We start from the raw sequence: 13,880 nt of genomic DNA on the forward strand, positions 1-13,880 counted from the left end.
TGATTTGAAGTAGAGTTGAGTGAGATATTGCAAAGTGTCCGAACCAGTGGTTGTGATAGCCGTCAACACATGCTGTGGCTGTGCGATTTCCTCTTTGAGTGGCCGTAAAATTTCTGTACAAGCTTGAAGCTTGAAGGACACGCAACGTTGTATACCACCATGGCGGAATACGATCTGTCAAAAACGATAATACCGTACTTGGATCGCCATCTGGCGTTTCCGCTGTTGGCCCATCTGGTCGAAACTTCACTCTTCCCGGTCGAGCAAGTCCAGGCTGCACAGTATGAACTTGCAAAGGGCACGAACATGCTGGATTATGCAGTCAGCCTGTTCGAGCAGCTGCACCCTGATGAGGAGATCCCCGAAGGTATGTCATTGCGTTTTAAGTCATATCGATGATGATACATGTGAGCTCGATCTTTCAGAGTTCTCGGGAAAACGAGAGAAGGCTGTATCAACAAATGAGCGCCTACAGCTGGAGGCTCAAGCCGTTCTTGATGTGATCGAGAACCCAGATGTTGCACAGGCACTGCGTCAAGATAAAAATCAGAATTTGCAGTACCTAAAAGATAACTACAACGTACGTGCTCGCCTACCATCAACCGTCTTGCAACCTATTCACGTTCAACATAGCTCACCCTCGAACAAATCACTGCTCTTATACAACTTTGGGCAGTTCCAATATACATACGGCAACTACAGCTGGTGCTGCAGACTATCTGTATCACTTCCGTGTACTTTCAACCGATAACGATCTCAACACTTCTGCGCACTGGGGTAAACTTGCTTCCGACATCCTCACCGGAAAATGGGAGACAGCTCTCGAAGAATTGAACACCTTGCGTGATGTCGTTGACTCGCGCTCACCTTCAACACTCTTAACTGCATCTGCCGAACCCGCAGCTCTCACGCAACTCCACTCGCGGACGTGGCTGGTTCACTGGTCTCTCTTTGTCTACTTCAATCACCCGCAGGGTCGGACACTTCTCCTCGAGACTTTCCTCTCGCCCACTTACCTTAACACCATACAAACCTCTTCTCCCTGGATCCTTCGGTACATAGCCACTGCTGCCATCCTCTCTCGCAAGTCGGCTGCAGGTGGGAGTGCTGCTTCTTCGCGTGTACGACACTCGATACGCGAGATTGTCAAGGTCATACAGACGGAGGAGTACCAATATCAGGATCCCGTTACATCTTTCCTGAAAGAGCTTTATGTCGAGTTTGACTTTGAAGCAGCACAGCGTGAGCTAACGCTTGCCGACCGCGTGGTCGGAGATGATTTCTTCCTTGGAGAGTTCAGAGAGGAGTTCCTCGATAATGCACGCTACCTAATCAGCGAGGCATACTGCCGTATACACCAACGCATTGATATTGGGTAAGTGAGGGATGCATCCGCATTGATCTACTCTCAAACCACGTGCTCAGCGACCTTTCGGAACGTCTTAATCTCTCACGAGATGAAGGCGAGAAATGGATTGTCAACCTCATCCGCGAGACCCGCATGGGCGCGGAGGCCAAAATCGACCTAGAAAAGGTATGGATCTTATTTCAGCGTCATTAATGATGTCGCACTCGTCCGTTCATTCACTGACTATTATTTCTTATAGAACGTTATCGAGATCCACCGTTCACCATTGCCGATATATCAATCAGTCATTGAGAAGACGCGTGGTTTGGCGTTCCGGACGCAGGCTTTGGGTACTGGTATGCTTCACAGTCCGCAGCAGCCACAACAGAGCCAGCCGCAGCCTGCTGTTGTTGAGGGAGCTCCGTAGTCAGAGCTTATCTGTACTTGTACGTGCTTCATGGGTAGTGTCTTGCTACTCGAAAATGATTGCTGTTATATTTGGCGATATCTAACGGTTGTAGAGTATACGTCTGTCTTCTTACCTGCCTGTACTCAGTTTTGACAAATTTTGCGCAAAACTAAATTTATCAAGGTAAACTTGGAATGACTACACGCTCCGTATCGATACAAACAATCTATTTCTCTCCCCTGAGATATGCACTCCTCCAGCACCTGCATTTTGTTAGCATCGATATCGCCGGGTGAGACAAGTCATTGGACTCACAATATCTCGTAGTCATTTCTGATAATGTGCTCTCCACCACCAAATGCGACATTGCACCCCCCCTATCAGAAACTCAGTTATTGTGGGATAGATTCAAGTAGAATGAAAATGCGCACAAGATGTTCTCCTGTCTTACCAGGAACCCAGGTCCCATTCACGCGACCCATTGCATGATACAAATGCTGCCCATTCTCTTCATAACCTCCAGCAACAGGATCCCGATTATGAGGGACACGACCGTGACTCGTAGGAACCCATTCCATGGTTACCGGGTCAAATGGCAGAAGGTCGTACCGCCCGTCGTGCTCTACCTCTGCGGAACCATATGGAACACGGCATGGAATTGGAAGATGGGGTGCAATCTTGCATGGATGGACCGAGCGCTGGAAGATTGCGGATCCAATGAAGACGGGAGAAACACCGTCTGCGTCGTGGCATGGGGGTTTGTTGGTATGCGCGAGGTCGGGGAAAGCAGAGTTTAACTGCAGCGGGATTCGGGTGCCTGAGGGAGGCGGACGATGTGGATATGGCGGGGGTGGACCTTTGTCAGTCTTGTGATCTTCTTCCATTGTACTTGTAGGTTGCGGGTCAGTGTGCTATGTAGATGACGTCGCTATAGCTAGGGGACCGAGTCACGGTGAATGGAGTAAATGTCTCTATTTGAGCACTGAATCAGCTGGGTGCTTACAAAGGCCGCCCGCCCAATTGCAAATGCGCTATAGCTATCAAATCCAATCTTCATGAGACATGACCATATGGCAGGTCGTCGATTCATCCTTAACGTTGATGACAACCACTCATCCAAGACGTGTCTGTCTCCCTAAAATGACCACGATTGACGCGCTGGGCGCACAACCGATGTACATTATATTGGCGTACTGTCATGTTCACCACCCCAACTCTACATCACTGGGGAATACGATGCTGTTATAAAGTATATACCGAGCTCTGTCTGTAGGCTAGGCAGCACTCAGTGTACCAGCTCCAGCATGACTGGACTAAGAAATGCGTCGGATTTAATGTAACGAGAGTAATCAGAAGGATCATTGTTCACTGGATATCACATGCAATGCTATGAGTATGTTCAGCTCGTCTTTCCACAATGCATAAGCAATAGTTACACACACATAGCTCCTGTTGAGATTCATCCACAAACGTCATTGTGCAACTACTGACACACGATGTTCATCATCGATGTTTTGTAGTCTTTTCTGCTCGTTTTATCGGCGGGGGAGCCAGTTCTTGAACCTCCCAATCAGCTGAGGACAGCGTCGGTATACCAGTAGTCTGTTTTCGAGTGCCTGTCCTCAGCGGCGACGTCGTGGACACTGGCGCTTCGTGAGATTCATCGGAGGCATTGTCACGGTCACGGATTGAAAGAGACGCCATATTGCGGTGGAGTCTATGGGATGCAGTGTTGTGAGACAAGAAAAGATATTGATCGAAGGTAGCTGTACCTGGCTTCTCGACTTCGCGCACCGCTCCATATCTTGCATGCTTCCTTGAAATTAGTCAAGATACCAGCCATATCGTTGTAAAACTAGCAGACAATCAACTTTGATCCCCGAGATTGAGCTCTTGGTAACTAACCTTCAGCCCTTCGTCTAGATTCCGTATGATCTCTCTATAATGAGAATACGCGAGATCAAGAAATTGAAGGGCCTGCTCTCGATCCTTGATAGCAGGGTCTTGTTTCCTAGACTGAATGAACGCATCATTCGTGGACTAGAAGATTGTCAGGGAAATGTTGGAACCAATCATTGATCGAAGTGACCTTGATCGACGAGAGAATCTCCTCTTGTTTTTTCCGCCCCTCCGTCAGACCTTGAATAAACTTGTCGTACTTGGCAAATTCATTATCAGAAACGTCTTCAAACATGACGGCGCTCATTTCTATCTTATGTTCCAAGTTTGCCGCTGCCGCCAGTACCTTTGGCCGGATGTCGTCGCTTTCCGCTCGTCTTTGAGCACGGACAATAAGGTCATCTCGAGTACGACGGACATCATCCAAAGATTCTAGCAAGCCACGCAGGGTGCGAGCGTGTATTTGAGTCTGACTAGTTGACACTGCCTTTCCTGTCATTGAAACTGTCGATGACGGCACCAGGGCTTCGAGCTCATCCTATGCACCGCAGTTAGTATGTAATCGTGTACAGCTGCGCCTTGTCCGTACCTCGTTGCGAGTAAGCTCGGAAATTTGATCTTCCCATTCCTCCCATTTTCTGCGCACGAGTTCGTCGCTTTCTGCTGCTTGAATAAGAATGGTCCGATACCGTTGTTGTTTTATGACAAGTTCTTGGTTTGCTTCATGAGATGGAGGACGGTTCATTGGCGTCTCTCTGCGTGCAGCTTCGTCCTCAGATGCCTCGCTGTCTAGGATATCCATAGCCTATAACCGGGTCCATAAACGATAATCCAAACGTAGATAAAAAAGAAGATACCTCGTCGAGAATGCCGAGTACATGTCGAGAGAGTCGTTGAACGTCGTCGAGATAAACATCGATCTTCGTAGGCCCCTGATCTAGACGTATTTCTTCAGCTTTCCTCAAGAGACTTGGAGGTAGCCCAACAGGACGCTCCAAGGCTTCCAACGATGATGGCAAGTTCAGAGATTGGAGGATCCTGCGCGTGATCAATTCGTCAGAAATATGGTAAGGACGCTCGTCTGACTTATCGGCTTCATCGTTCAGATTCTGGGCTGGTTCGACAATTTTCTCTTGAAGCAAATTTTTCTTGTTATCATTGTAGATATCTGGATTGACAAATCGGCACAAGGCATTACATTGTCGCTTAAACTCCACTCACTGATAGCTTCCCGAGCACCCCATCCAAGCATTTCACCAAAGATTATGCTGTCATCGCCGATTACGCTTCTGGGGTCCCGTAGCCCAGGCGGGATGATGCTCTGTACCATAGAGACTTCTTGAATTGCAGGGATACCACAAAGGTGCCGGAACATTCTGATGGTATATCAGATCATTATCTCTTTCAGCACGGGAAAGATCTTTCTGCACAACGTCAAGCAGCGACTGAAACAAGATGTCAAACAGGCGACTAGATAAGGCGCGAGATAAGGATGGACCTTGACATCGCTTATGACTGCTTGAGCGACCCCGGCACGCTTCGCAATGTTGAATGCTTTTTTAGCATCTGCTTCCGCAATCATCAGACGTCGAATTTCGTCACCGTACCTATAACAATTTCAGCGATGAAGGAACGCGTCATCCCTCACCAACCTAGAGGCTTCAAGTTCGTCGACACCTTTCCTATATTGCGATGCTGCATTGAAATGATAATGCTTCGTCTCCAGGTGAGGGATCCAGTTCTATTGACCTAGGTCAACACCCAGGATGGAAGCCGTGAGATCATGCTTACAGGCGGTAAGGCACTACGGGCGTCGGCCGCTGCCAGGCGGATCGATAGTAAGGATGTATTATAAAGAGATGAAACTTTGGCTGCCAATTTTGCAATCAGACTATTCTTGTAGTGATCTAAATCACTAGTCAGAACCTGTAGGATGTTTGAGGGAAATTATTACCGGCGACGGCAAGCTGCCAGACACATTCCTGGGCCTGGGCTAGCATAAGCCATTCCAGACTTTTGACAAAATCTTCAGTCAGATCGGAAGGTGTGTTTTCTAAGTCTACAAAGGGACCCAGTTTCGGCAGCGCTGACTCGGACAGGAAGGCCAAAACACCTGCTGCGTTCTTCAGGCGGAGCGTAAGGTAGCTTCCATTTCTCAACCGCTTAACTTGCCTGGTAATAAGCACTTGCACGTTTTAGGCCATCTTGACTGGATCTGTCCTCAGAAGCAGCTAATTGGGAATATAGCGCGGCTATATTGAACAAGACTGCAGCCCGCTCAAACGCAATACTCCTTAGGGTCACAGGGAAGGAAGACGGGCTATCAAACGCATGACCGTATGAGAATTCCAAATTGATCTGGGGTTATCAGTACTGCGGAAGAAGAATCATGAGGTTGGCAACTGACGTCGGGCGGTAATTTGGCTAGAATGAATACAAGTTGAGCATGATAGCTGGTTCTGGTTAGATTACTCGGCATATTCGGGTGTTGAACTCACTTTAACGCGAAGTTGATACGGTCAGCATGTAATACGCCCCCAGTGCCGATATCCCGCAATGCCTTCCACTGGTTGATATCGCCAATATAAGCATCTGGGTGATCTTCCGTGTGATTTTGGATGTAATCGCGTGTGGCAACAGGTATAGGACATGAATATGTCTTCTTAAAAGGAATGGTGAGGTGATTCGGCATATCCGAAAATTTGGTTTGAAGAATAGATGGTCCCTAAGTGTGTCCTATGTCCTCGTGGAGCCGAGCCCTGCGGGTATGAATTAGAAGTCAACGGAATTATAGATAGCGCAACAAGTTTGAGGACAAGGTGCGTGCAAGTCAGGCTCGATCGCAATTGACAAACTTACCCGCGCCAGTTGCTTGTGTTACGGTAGTTCAGTGACAGTGCCACTAGTAGTGAGAACTACGGTTCTGGCACAGGTCGCGATGAGCACGTGACAAATACCCTGTTCCAATCTTTGTTCTTTCCTCCCGGCTCCGCTCTCGATTTATATATATATTCTTTCAAGTCCAATCATCGAGGTAAATATTAAAATATTTATGGGCTATTGCTGACGTTGATGGAAAAAATTGACTATAATCACTCTTATCGGCATAGTGTTATGTTTCCCAGTCTTCCTATGGCACCAGTGGTGGACACTAGTAACAACTGACCAGGGCCCCGAAGCTCAATGTCTACCAGGACTTGGCAGTTGGCCCCTTCCAAACTACCAGTGACTTAAGCCTATCTTTACGACCCCGTATGATAACGTTGATAGTAAAATTCAGGCTTAAGCAGCAGCTCCAGCCTCCCGGGCCAGGGCCCCGGCTTCCAACTGCGTTTTTCTGTTTGACGCTCAGGTTTGTGCTTCCAAATCTCTTGAGCTGATATTATTGAGGGTGCGGTCGTATAGATTTTGGGCTCTCGAGTTACAACTTCGCTTCCGCAATAAGATCGTTGTTACACGTTGGCCTTGCGGGTCAAAAGGCCTGGCTTGATCCAGCGCCTTGCGGGACTTATAAGTACTGTGAACGTCCTTCCTAGACTTCAAAGCGCTCTTTAACTGCGGACCAAATGTCTCTTACAACATCTTCAACCTGCAAACGTCCTGGGCAAGGCAGCGGTGAAGAAATAGTAAGTATTACTACTTAGTTGTGTTTTTACTTCACTTGCCCTTGACTTTATTGCCTATCAGCATAATCGGAATGAGAGTCGAAGTGCACATCCATGCAAACTTCGTCGTTGGTAGCCTACAATTCTTTCGCGTGTTCAGTTTGTTTTGACCAAGTATTCCAATCTACTTTTAACTCGGTAGGCTGGGGATAGTGGAGTTTACATCTCCAAGTGAGAAACAGAAACTTCTTCGGACCCAAGAATGTTCTATTTGCGGCTTGAGGGCATTTCGCAACCGTAGACCTTTCTTAGTACGCCCATGCTTTTTGTACATGTATGGTTTTCTATCACAATCGCGAGTTAGCAACGTGCGGCTTACCGACGTTATCTGTCATGAACCATAACCGATCCTGGTGATCGGCTTAGTAATCAAGGGGGAACCTTAACCTTACCATACCTGCCAACTCATCCTAAAAAGGTGAACCTTCCCCGACTCCACGAAGGAGGGGAGAGAACGAAAACAAAGTTCCGGCGGAATATCCTAGTGGCTTCAGACAAAAGAAAATTTTAAAAGACAGACACCATGCCTACCGTAACTTGCCATCTCACCCGATCATGACCCTCACCCGACTTATTAAAAGTTGCCATTTCAAACATTTTTCAATCCATGAGGTGAGAGAGAACACCATTGCCTTCACTATCAATACATAATTTGATCGAACACATGCGTAGACAACTCATAACGCGTCCCAGCCATGCGGCATTCGTAGTAAGTACTAACGTAGTTAACGTATATAGGAACTAATTGGCTAAAAGTCAAATCAGTGGGCGCAAAAAAGTCACGCTGAGACTATCCGCCGGGCTCCTGAGCCGTGAACCAGCTGTACCGCAGCGTCAGCACAGCCAGGGTTCCTTCTGATATGGTCACGAACGACGTCGTCACGAGCCGTGAGTCCACATCGCGAGCATTTGAATTGGATACCCAGATGCCTCGCGATGTGCCTCGTTATACTGCTCATTTTCAGACGTCTGTCCATCGAGCATGGACTCCAGCAGCATTCGATATCTGCGTCGGCAGAGTACACGACACCATGTCGTTCTCGAAGATGAGAGAGAATGTCCATGGGAGAACCTTCGATGAAGAATCTACAGGGAGAACCCCGGGTATCCCAACAGCAGCGGTAGACGACTACCTCAATATCCGAGTCCCGCGCATTAATGGCAGCGCAGGGCTCGACGTCTATTATGACGGAGTCCTGCGGGCTCGTAGATTCGCATGGACAGTGGGGTAAGAAGCATCTGAGAAAAATGTTGAATAACGGCCAAAGGTCTACAAGTAAAGAATGTTTACCTGGTGAACATGGCAATTAGATGAGTACTAAGACAAGAAGAGTTAGATGGATGGAACCGATATCTGAGTCCAATTTATATGATATGGAGTGTCAGGACAGCCATTGTTAAGCGCGAGCCACACAAGCGCATGTGTGGACGGAATAACGAGAGGGGATCGATCACCAGGTGCATGTTTACGGAGGTTGAAGAGATCCGAACCCCACTTGATATCACACTGCAGATTCAAAAAAAAGTTCGACAATTTGGGTTTGGTTTGTGCATACGTATGCTGACATACTTCTTCAATCGACCTGGGGCTGAGCCTAGCGCGATTTCACTCTGTAATTAAGACAGACTGTCAGATGACATCTAGAAGGTCATATCAACCGAACATTACCAAGGGTGCGGAGTGGCACCGTCAATTTGGCATTCATTCGATACCTGCCAAATACAAGAATAGGAACAATATTGATAAGTACTGACAAAAAGTTCTGATACGCACTTATGTAATGAAGCATCATGGAGCAGTGCATGCAATCATTTACAGGGCGCTACTGCAAGTCGATTTTGGCAGCTAGAACTCCCAAGTGTAGAGTCTGCAATCAAGGATCGCCGGAGATCTTTCCTAGCTCCCCTTCTGTAGGATGTCATTGAGTGTACCATTAATGGTTGTTGACCCTAGACTAACAATTATCGTGGTTGATGGCAACCTGAATTTTCTGGATTCCACAGGATTGACAAACGTCCCTACCTCTAGCAACGGCTTTGTGGCTTCTACCCAATGTCATCGCGTATTTCCATGGCGATAAAGGCAACGCGGCGTCATCGTTGTCCAAGAACCGCCACATTCCATTTCACCCCCCGTGAGTCACAGATGATACCCAACAAGAAAATGCAGAACTGCACCAGAAAGGAATATAAGAACTCTTATCATCTTATCATTATAAATTTCAAAACGGACCATGTTAAGGTGCACGCACGGGGCCCGCAGGGACACCGTAAAACGTATTCGGGGGATATCGAATTGAAGAAAGGGTTGATATTCGAGAGCGGATAAGTATACGCTTTGTCACAATCGCCCCCATTTTGGAAATCGTCATAGATGTGCAAGGGCCAGCGAGAATGAGTTTGACTCCCAGTGATAGCAAAGAGATTACCAAACTTGACGTTCCGCGAACACGCCAGCCGCAGCGGGGTTCCATTCGGATACGTTTAACAATCATTTGTTGACCAGGCTCCGCATTTCCCCATTGTGATTGTGATGACGCAATGACAACCTGTAGGTTCACTGTGCTGAGCGGCGGAGCGGGATGCGCTGAACAGAACCGTCTAGGTATGGCATGCCAGGAGAACCTGGCTATTTTCGTGCATCTCGAGTGACGAGGCGTGGCCGTAATGGAGCTATCCTTGGCAGTCGAGGAATGACATACCGTTTTCATGAATCAAGCTCGCTAAGTGTGACAAGCTTACCCCGTGGCCTGATATCAATCATATTAATGCGGCTAATTTTTGGAGTTTGTGTGTTATGATCGCTTACAATTTAACGTGGCAGTGAGATTAAGTCTAACGTTGATCAATGCGCAACGTTCAATTGAGTATGACGGGCTTAGAGACCCAGGTAGTAGTACGAAGTCCTGAATCTGTGTAAGGCACTGAAGGCATATTTTGGGTGTAACACAGATCAGTGACAAGACAGATCTATGATGTGAAACGTGTCGCTCCAAATCAGCAAAACGGATATGAAACGGATTGTGAGGATTGTGAATGCACTAACCAGAGAAGGTGCTTGGAGGTTGCTCACACAGGTAAAAGCTTCGCTAGCTCTGTTGACTAGTTTGATTCAACCTTGATACGACGGTTATAGTAATTTCGCGCCACCTGCTAGATATTCTCAGCGTTTCGTTGGTCTTGCCACAGCTGCAGCTGTTGTGTTACGCGCCGCATTGGCGGATATATTGTCTTCTTCGTCATCTCCCTGCATTGCCTTCTTCCTCTGCCTCCATCCTCTGTTCTTTCTTTCTTTCTTTTGTTGATACCCACAAAATTCGATATCCAACAGGCCTTCTTGTTTTTTTGTTGCCAGGCTGCGCCGGTGCTAGCTTAGGAATCTACGAAATCTCTCCACACCTGTAGGGTAGACTTCAAAGTCTATACAGGTCCTCGCTTCACGATCCAAAGATCAACAGCCTTTTTCTCGACTCATCATGTCGTATGTCGATCAACCGACCTCCCCTGGCGCAGTTATGGGGAGGAGACTCACGAACAGGAATACAAATCGCTATAGTGTTACCGCCCTTTTCAGTATGGCCGCAGAGCAGGATGTTGAAGTGGAGGATGACCTTGCTCGAGGTGTGTCCAAATTATAACTTTCATGTTCTTATTCCGAAGGCCTTGTAACACAGCACAAAAACGCCTTCGTGACCTCAAGGGCAAAATATCCGCCCAGTCCAAGAAAAATTTTGTGCTTGAGCGTGACGTCCGTTACCTTGACTCTCGCATCGCTCTCCTTATTCAGAATCGTATGGCCGCCGATGAGGTCCGTGTTCTGATGCTGTGTTAAATTCTATTTTTCGGCTCACCTATATGGGTTAGCAACGTGAAGTGGAACGGACATTGGAAGAAGTCGATCCAACCGAAGGCCATTACCCTGATGATCGAAAATTACAACAGTACTCCAACCTATTCTTCCTTCTCCAGTCTGAACCCCGTCATATTGCTGCACTATGTCGACTTGTCAGCTTATCAGAGATCGACACTCTCTTGCAGACGGTCATGTTCACGCTGTATGGAAACCAATACGAGAGTCGCGAAGAACATCTTCTTTTAACGATGTTCCAATCAGTCTTGTCCGCGCAGTTTGAGACAGCAACCGAGTTTGGGTCGCTACTGCGTGCTAACACTCCTGTGTCCCGAATGATGACTACTTACACCCGACGAGGTCCTGGGCAAAGTTATCTCAAGGGGGTGCTGGCAGAACGCATCAACAGCTTGATAGAACACAAAGACTTGAACCTTGAAATTAATCCTGTAAAGGTGTGCCATAACTAGTGCCGAGAGGCATGTCGAGATCTCTAACGAATATACAGGTGTATGAGCAAATGATAAACCAAATAGAAGAAGAAACAGGTACACTACCGCCCAACCTACCTCGCGGAGTACCCCCAGAGGTCGCCGCCGAGAATGCCGACGTTCAAGCCATCATTGCACCACGGCTTACTATGCTAATGGAAATCGCGAATAGCTTCCTCGTAACCATAATAGAAAGTATGGAAAGTGTGCCGTATGGTATTCGATGGATCTGCAAGCAGATCCGCAGTTTGACCCGGGTCGGTTCGCTTTCATCTTCCTTTCATTTGGCGCTAATCCTCTGGCGTGTCACAGCGAAAGTATCCCGAGGCAACTGATTACGCTATTTGCTCATTGATAGGAGGCTTCTTCTTTCTGCGGTTCATCAATCCTGCTATTGTCACTCCCCAAGCATACATGCTCGTTGAAGGCGTCCCCGCTAAACACCCTCGCCGAACACTGACCCTGGTACGTACCGTATCAGCCCTTCCGTTTTCACGTTCTTAGCTAGTAATTCACCCCATTAGATTGCAAAGATGCTGCAGAACCTTGCAAATAAGCCCTCGTATGCGAAGGAGATCTACATGATCACTCTGAATCCCTTTGTAGAAAATAATAAAGCACGGATCAACCAATTCCTCAACAGTCTTTGCGAGGTCGGAGATTTCTATGACACTCTTGAAGTGCGTTCGAGCATACCTCTCGACATTCATGTCACCTAACGTTGAATCTTAGATGGACCAATACATGGCTCTATCCAAGAAAGACCTCATGATCCACATCACCATGAACGAGCTGTACAACACTCACTCTTTGATTTTACAGCATGTGGAAACTCTCGTTAGCATAACTTATTTGTCCTTCTGTTAGTTTCTGACACGGCTGTGCTCCAGTCCCCAAACGACAAGCAGCATTTACGTATCTTGACTGATGAACTCGGACCCGCTCCGTCACAAGTTCCGCGAAAGGAGAACCGTGCCATAGAGCTGAACCTGTACAGCCGCTGGGAAACGCCTGTACAGGATATCCAAAGTGCTCTGATGGACTCGGTATCAACAAGCGACATGCTGTACATGGAAACCAAGTCTATTCTTGTACAGCTCATACGTTCAATACCCCACGCTGCCGAAAAGCGGCCGTACAATTTGGCTGCGATCGCTGAACGGGCGGCTACGACGAAGGATGCAACGCTTGTGCGCAAAGGCATTAAGGTCAAGGAGATGCTTCGTGAATTGGAGGAGCAGAATATCATCGAGGCGGTAGATGGCTATAAGCTCATGCAAGATGAGGTTGCTGCTGAGCTCGCTCACCTTGGTAATCTACGGGAGAAGGTGGTATTAGAAACGAAGTCGTTGGAAGCGGTTTACAAAACGATCTGCGACCACAATGCTTACCTGCGCTCTCAGCTTGAGCAATACAAGGCGTATCTCCAGAACGTCCGTCTGACTGCGTCGAAAGACAAAGGCAGTACGACTGGAGTGGGTGTCGTCACGGTCGGAGGCAAAGAGAGGAAGCCATCGAAATCAGCCGTTCTTGGTCCGTATCGCTTTACCCATGCGCAACTTGAGAAGGAAGGGATCATCGTGGAGAGTAATGTTCCTGATAACCGGCACGTACTTCCTCGGTCCCCTGTTATACGGTGTTCTGACCTCCTTTCAGTCGACCCAACATCTATTTCAACATAACATCACCTACGCCTGGGACGTTCATCATTTCCTTGCACTACAAGGGTCGGGAAAAAGCCATTCTTGAGATGGATCTAAAGATCGACGACCTATTGGAGAAGGTTGGTTCCTCCCTCCAGATTGGCACACTATCAGTACTCACTTCGTCAACAGCAAAAAGACAACAAGCACTTACTAGATCTAGAGTACGTTCAGCTGAACGTACCGAAGGTCCTAGCGCTGCTGAAAAAAGTGTTTGCCAAACGGTGACATGATCCTATTCTACCTATCTTTAAGACATTCATCTTTATATGTTCTATTCATTCTTGTGATACCACTGTGACGCTCATTACCTCTAGTCTCTTTTACTCTATGGCCTCCTCCTGTCACTCTTCAATTTCTTTCGGATGTAGATGTATTACTCTGTAGTTATGTGTATGTCTGAATAACTGTTTTTCTACTCTCTTAGAAAATGCTTTCGCGAGCTGAACATGTGACATGTAAACAAGCAAGTCATAACGACATGCCGCCCGGGTCTGGTTTGATCTTTTCGCCGT

At 47.5% G+C, this 13,880-nt stretch overlaps 4 protein-coding genes across 4 annotated transcripts; 2 read left to right on the forward strand and 2 right to left on the reverse strand.

Moving 5' to 3' along the window:
* Positions 1–93: 93 nt before the first annotated feature.
* F5891DRAFT_1009658 (eIF3 subunit 6 N terminal domain-containing protein) lies at positions 94–1,912 on the forward strand. Its single transcript, XM_041360605.1, has 5 exons — positions 94–367; positions 426–584; positions 634–1,375; positions 1,426–1,534; positions 1,608–1,912. The coding sequence occupies exons 1-5, from the start codon at positions 160–162 to the stop codon at positions 1,773–1,775; spliced, it is 1,386 nt and encodes a 461-aa protein (XP_041231086.1). The 5' UTR covers positions 94–159; the 3' UTR covers positions 1,776–1,912.
* On the reverse strand, positions 1,913–2,757 carry F5891DRAFT_1009661 (uncharacterized protein). Its single transcript, XM_041360606.1, has 3 exons — positions 2,189–2,757; positions 2,073–2,134; positions 1,913–2,020 (listed from the first exon to the last, which is right to left on the reverse strand). Exons 1-3 carry the CDS (start codon positions 2,639–2,641, stop codon positions 1,984–1,986), a joined length of 552 nt encoding a protein of 183 aa, XP_041231087.1. The 5' UTR covers positions 2,642–2,757; the 3' UTR covers positions 1,913–1,983.
* An 80-nt stretch (positions 2,758–2,837) lies between these two features.
* Positions 2,838–6,577, reverse strand: F5891DRAFT_1009665 (BRO1-like domain-containing protein). The gene is made up of 17 exons (XM_041360607.1): positions 6,155–6,577; positions 6,064–6,109; positions 5,829–6,014; positions 5,611–5,779; positions 5,448–5,563; positions 5,309–5,397; positions 5,155–5,263; positions 5,030–5,101; positions 4,878–4,977; positions 4,743–4,824; positions 4,514–4,694; positions 4,246–4,461; positions 3,847–4,194; positions 3,663–3,797; positions 3,530–3,612; positions 3,198–3,474; positions 2,838–3,144 (listed from the first exon to the last, which is right to left on the reverse strand). The coding sequence occupies exons 1-16, from the start codon at positions 6,346–6,348 to the stop codon at positions 3,261–3,263; spliced, it is 2,340 nt and encodes a 779-aa protein (XP_041231088.1). The 5' UTR covers positions 6,349–6,577; the 3' UTR covers positions 2,838–3,144; positions 3,198–3,260.
* Positions 6,578–10,418: 3,841 nt separating this feature from the next.
* On the forward strand, positions 10,419–13,796 carry F5891DRAFT_1009703 (Rho GTPase activation protein). Its single transcript, XM_041360608.1, has 10 exons — positions 10,419–10,942; positions 10,996–11,129; positions 11,186–11,626; positions 11,680–11,919; positions 11,975–12,127; positions 12,187–12,342; positions 12,395–12,499; positions 12,553–13,268; positions 13,319–13,445; positions 13,498–13,796. The coding sequence occupies exons 1-10, from the start codon at positions 10,798–10,800 to the stop codon at positions 13,591–13,593; spliced, it is 2,313 nt and encodes a 770-aa protein (XP_041231089.1). The 5' UTR covers positions 10,419–10,797; the 3' UTR covers positions 13,594–13,796.
* Positions 13,797–13,880: the final 84 nt, after the last annotated feature.

This window comes from Suillus fuscotomentosus (assembly GCF_016647785.1).
Source record: "Suillus fuscotomentosus strain FC203 chromosome Unknown F5891scaffold_7, whole genome shotgun sequence".
Taxonomy (NCBI): Eukaryota; Fungi; Basidiomycota; class Agaricomycetes; order Boletales; family Suillaceae; genus Suillus; species Suillus fuscotomentosus.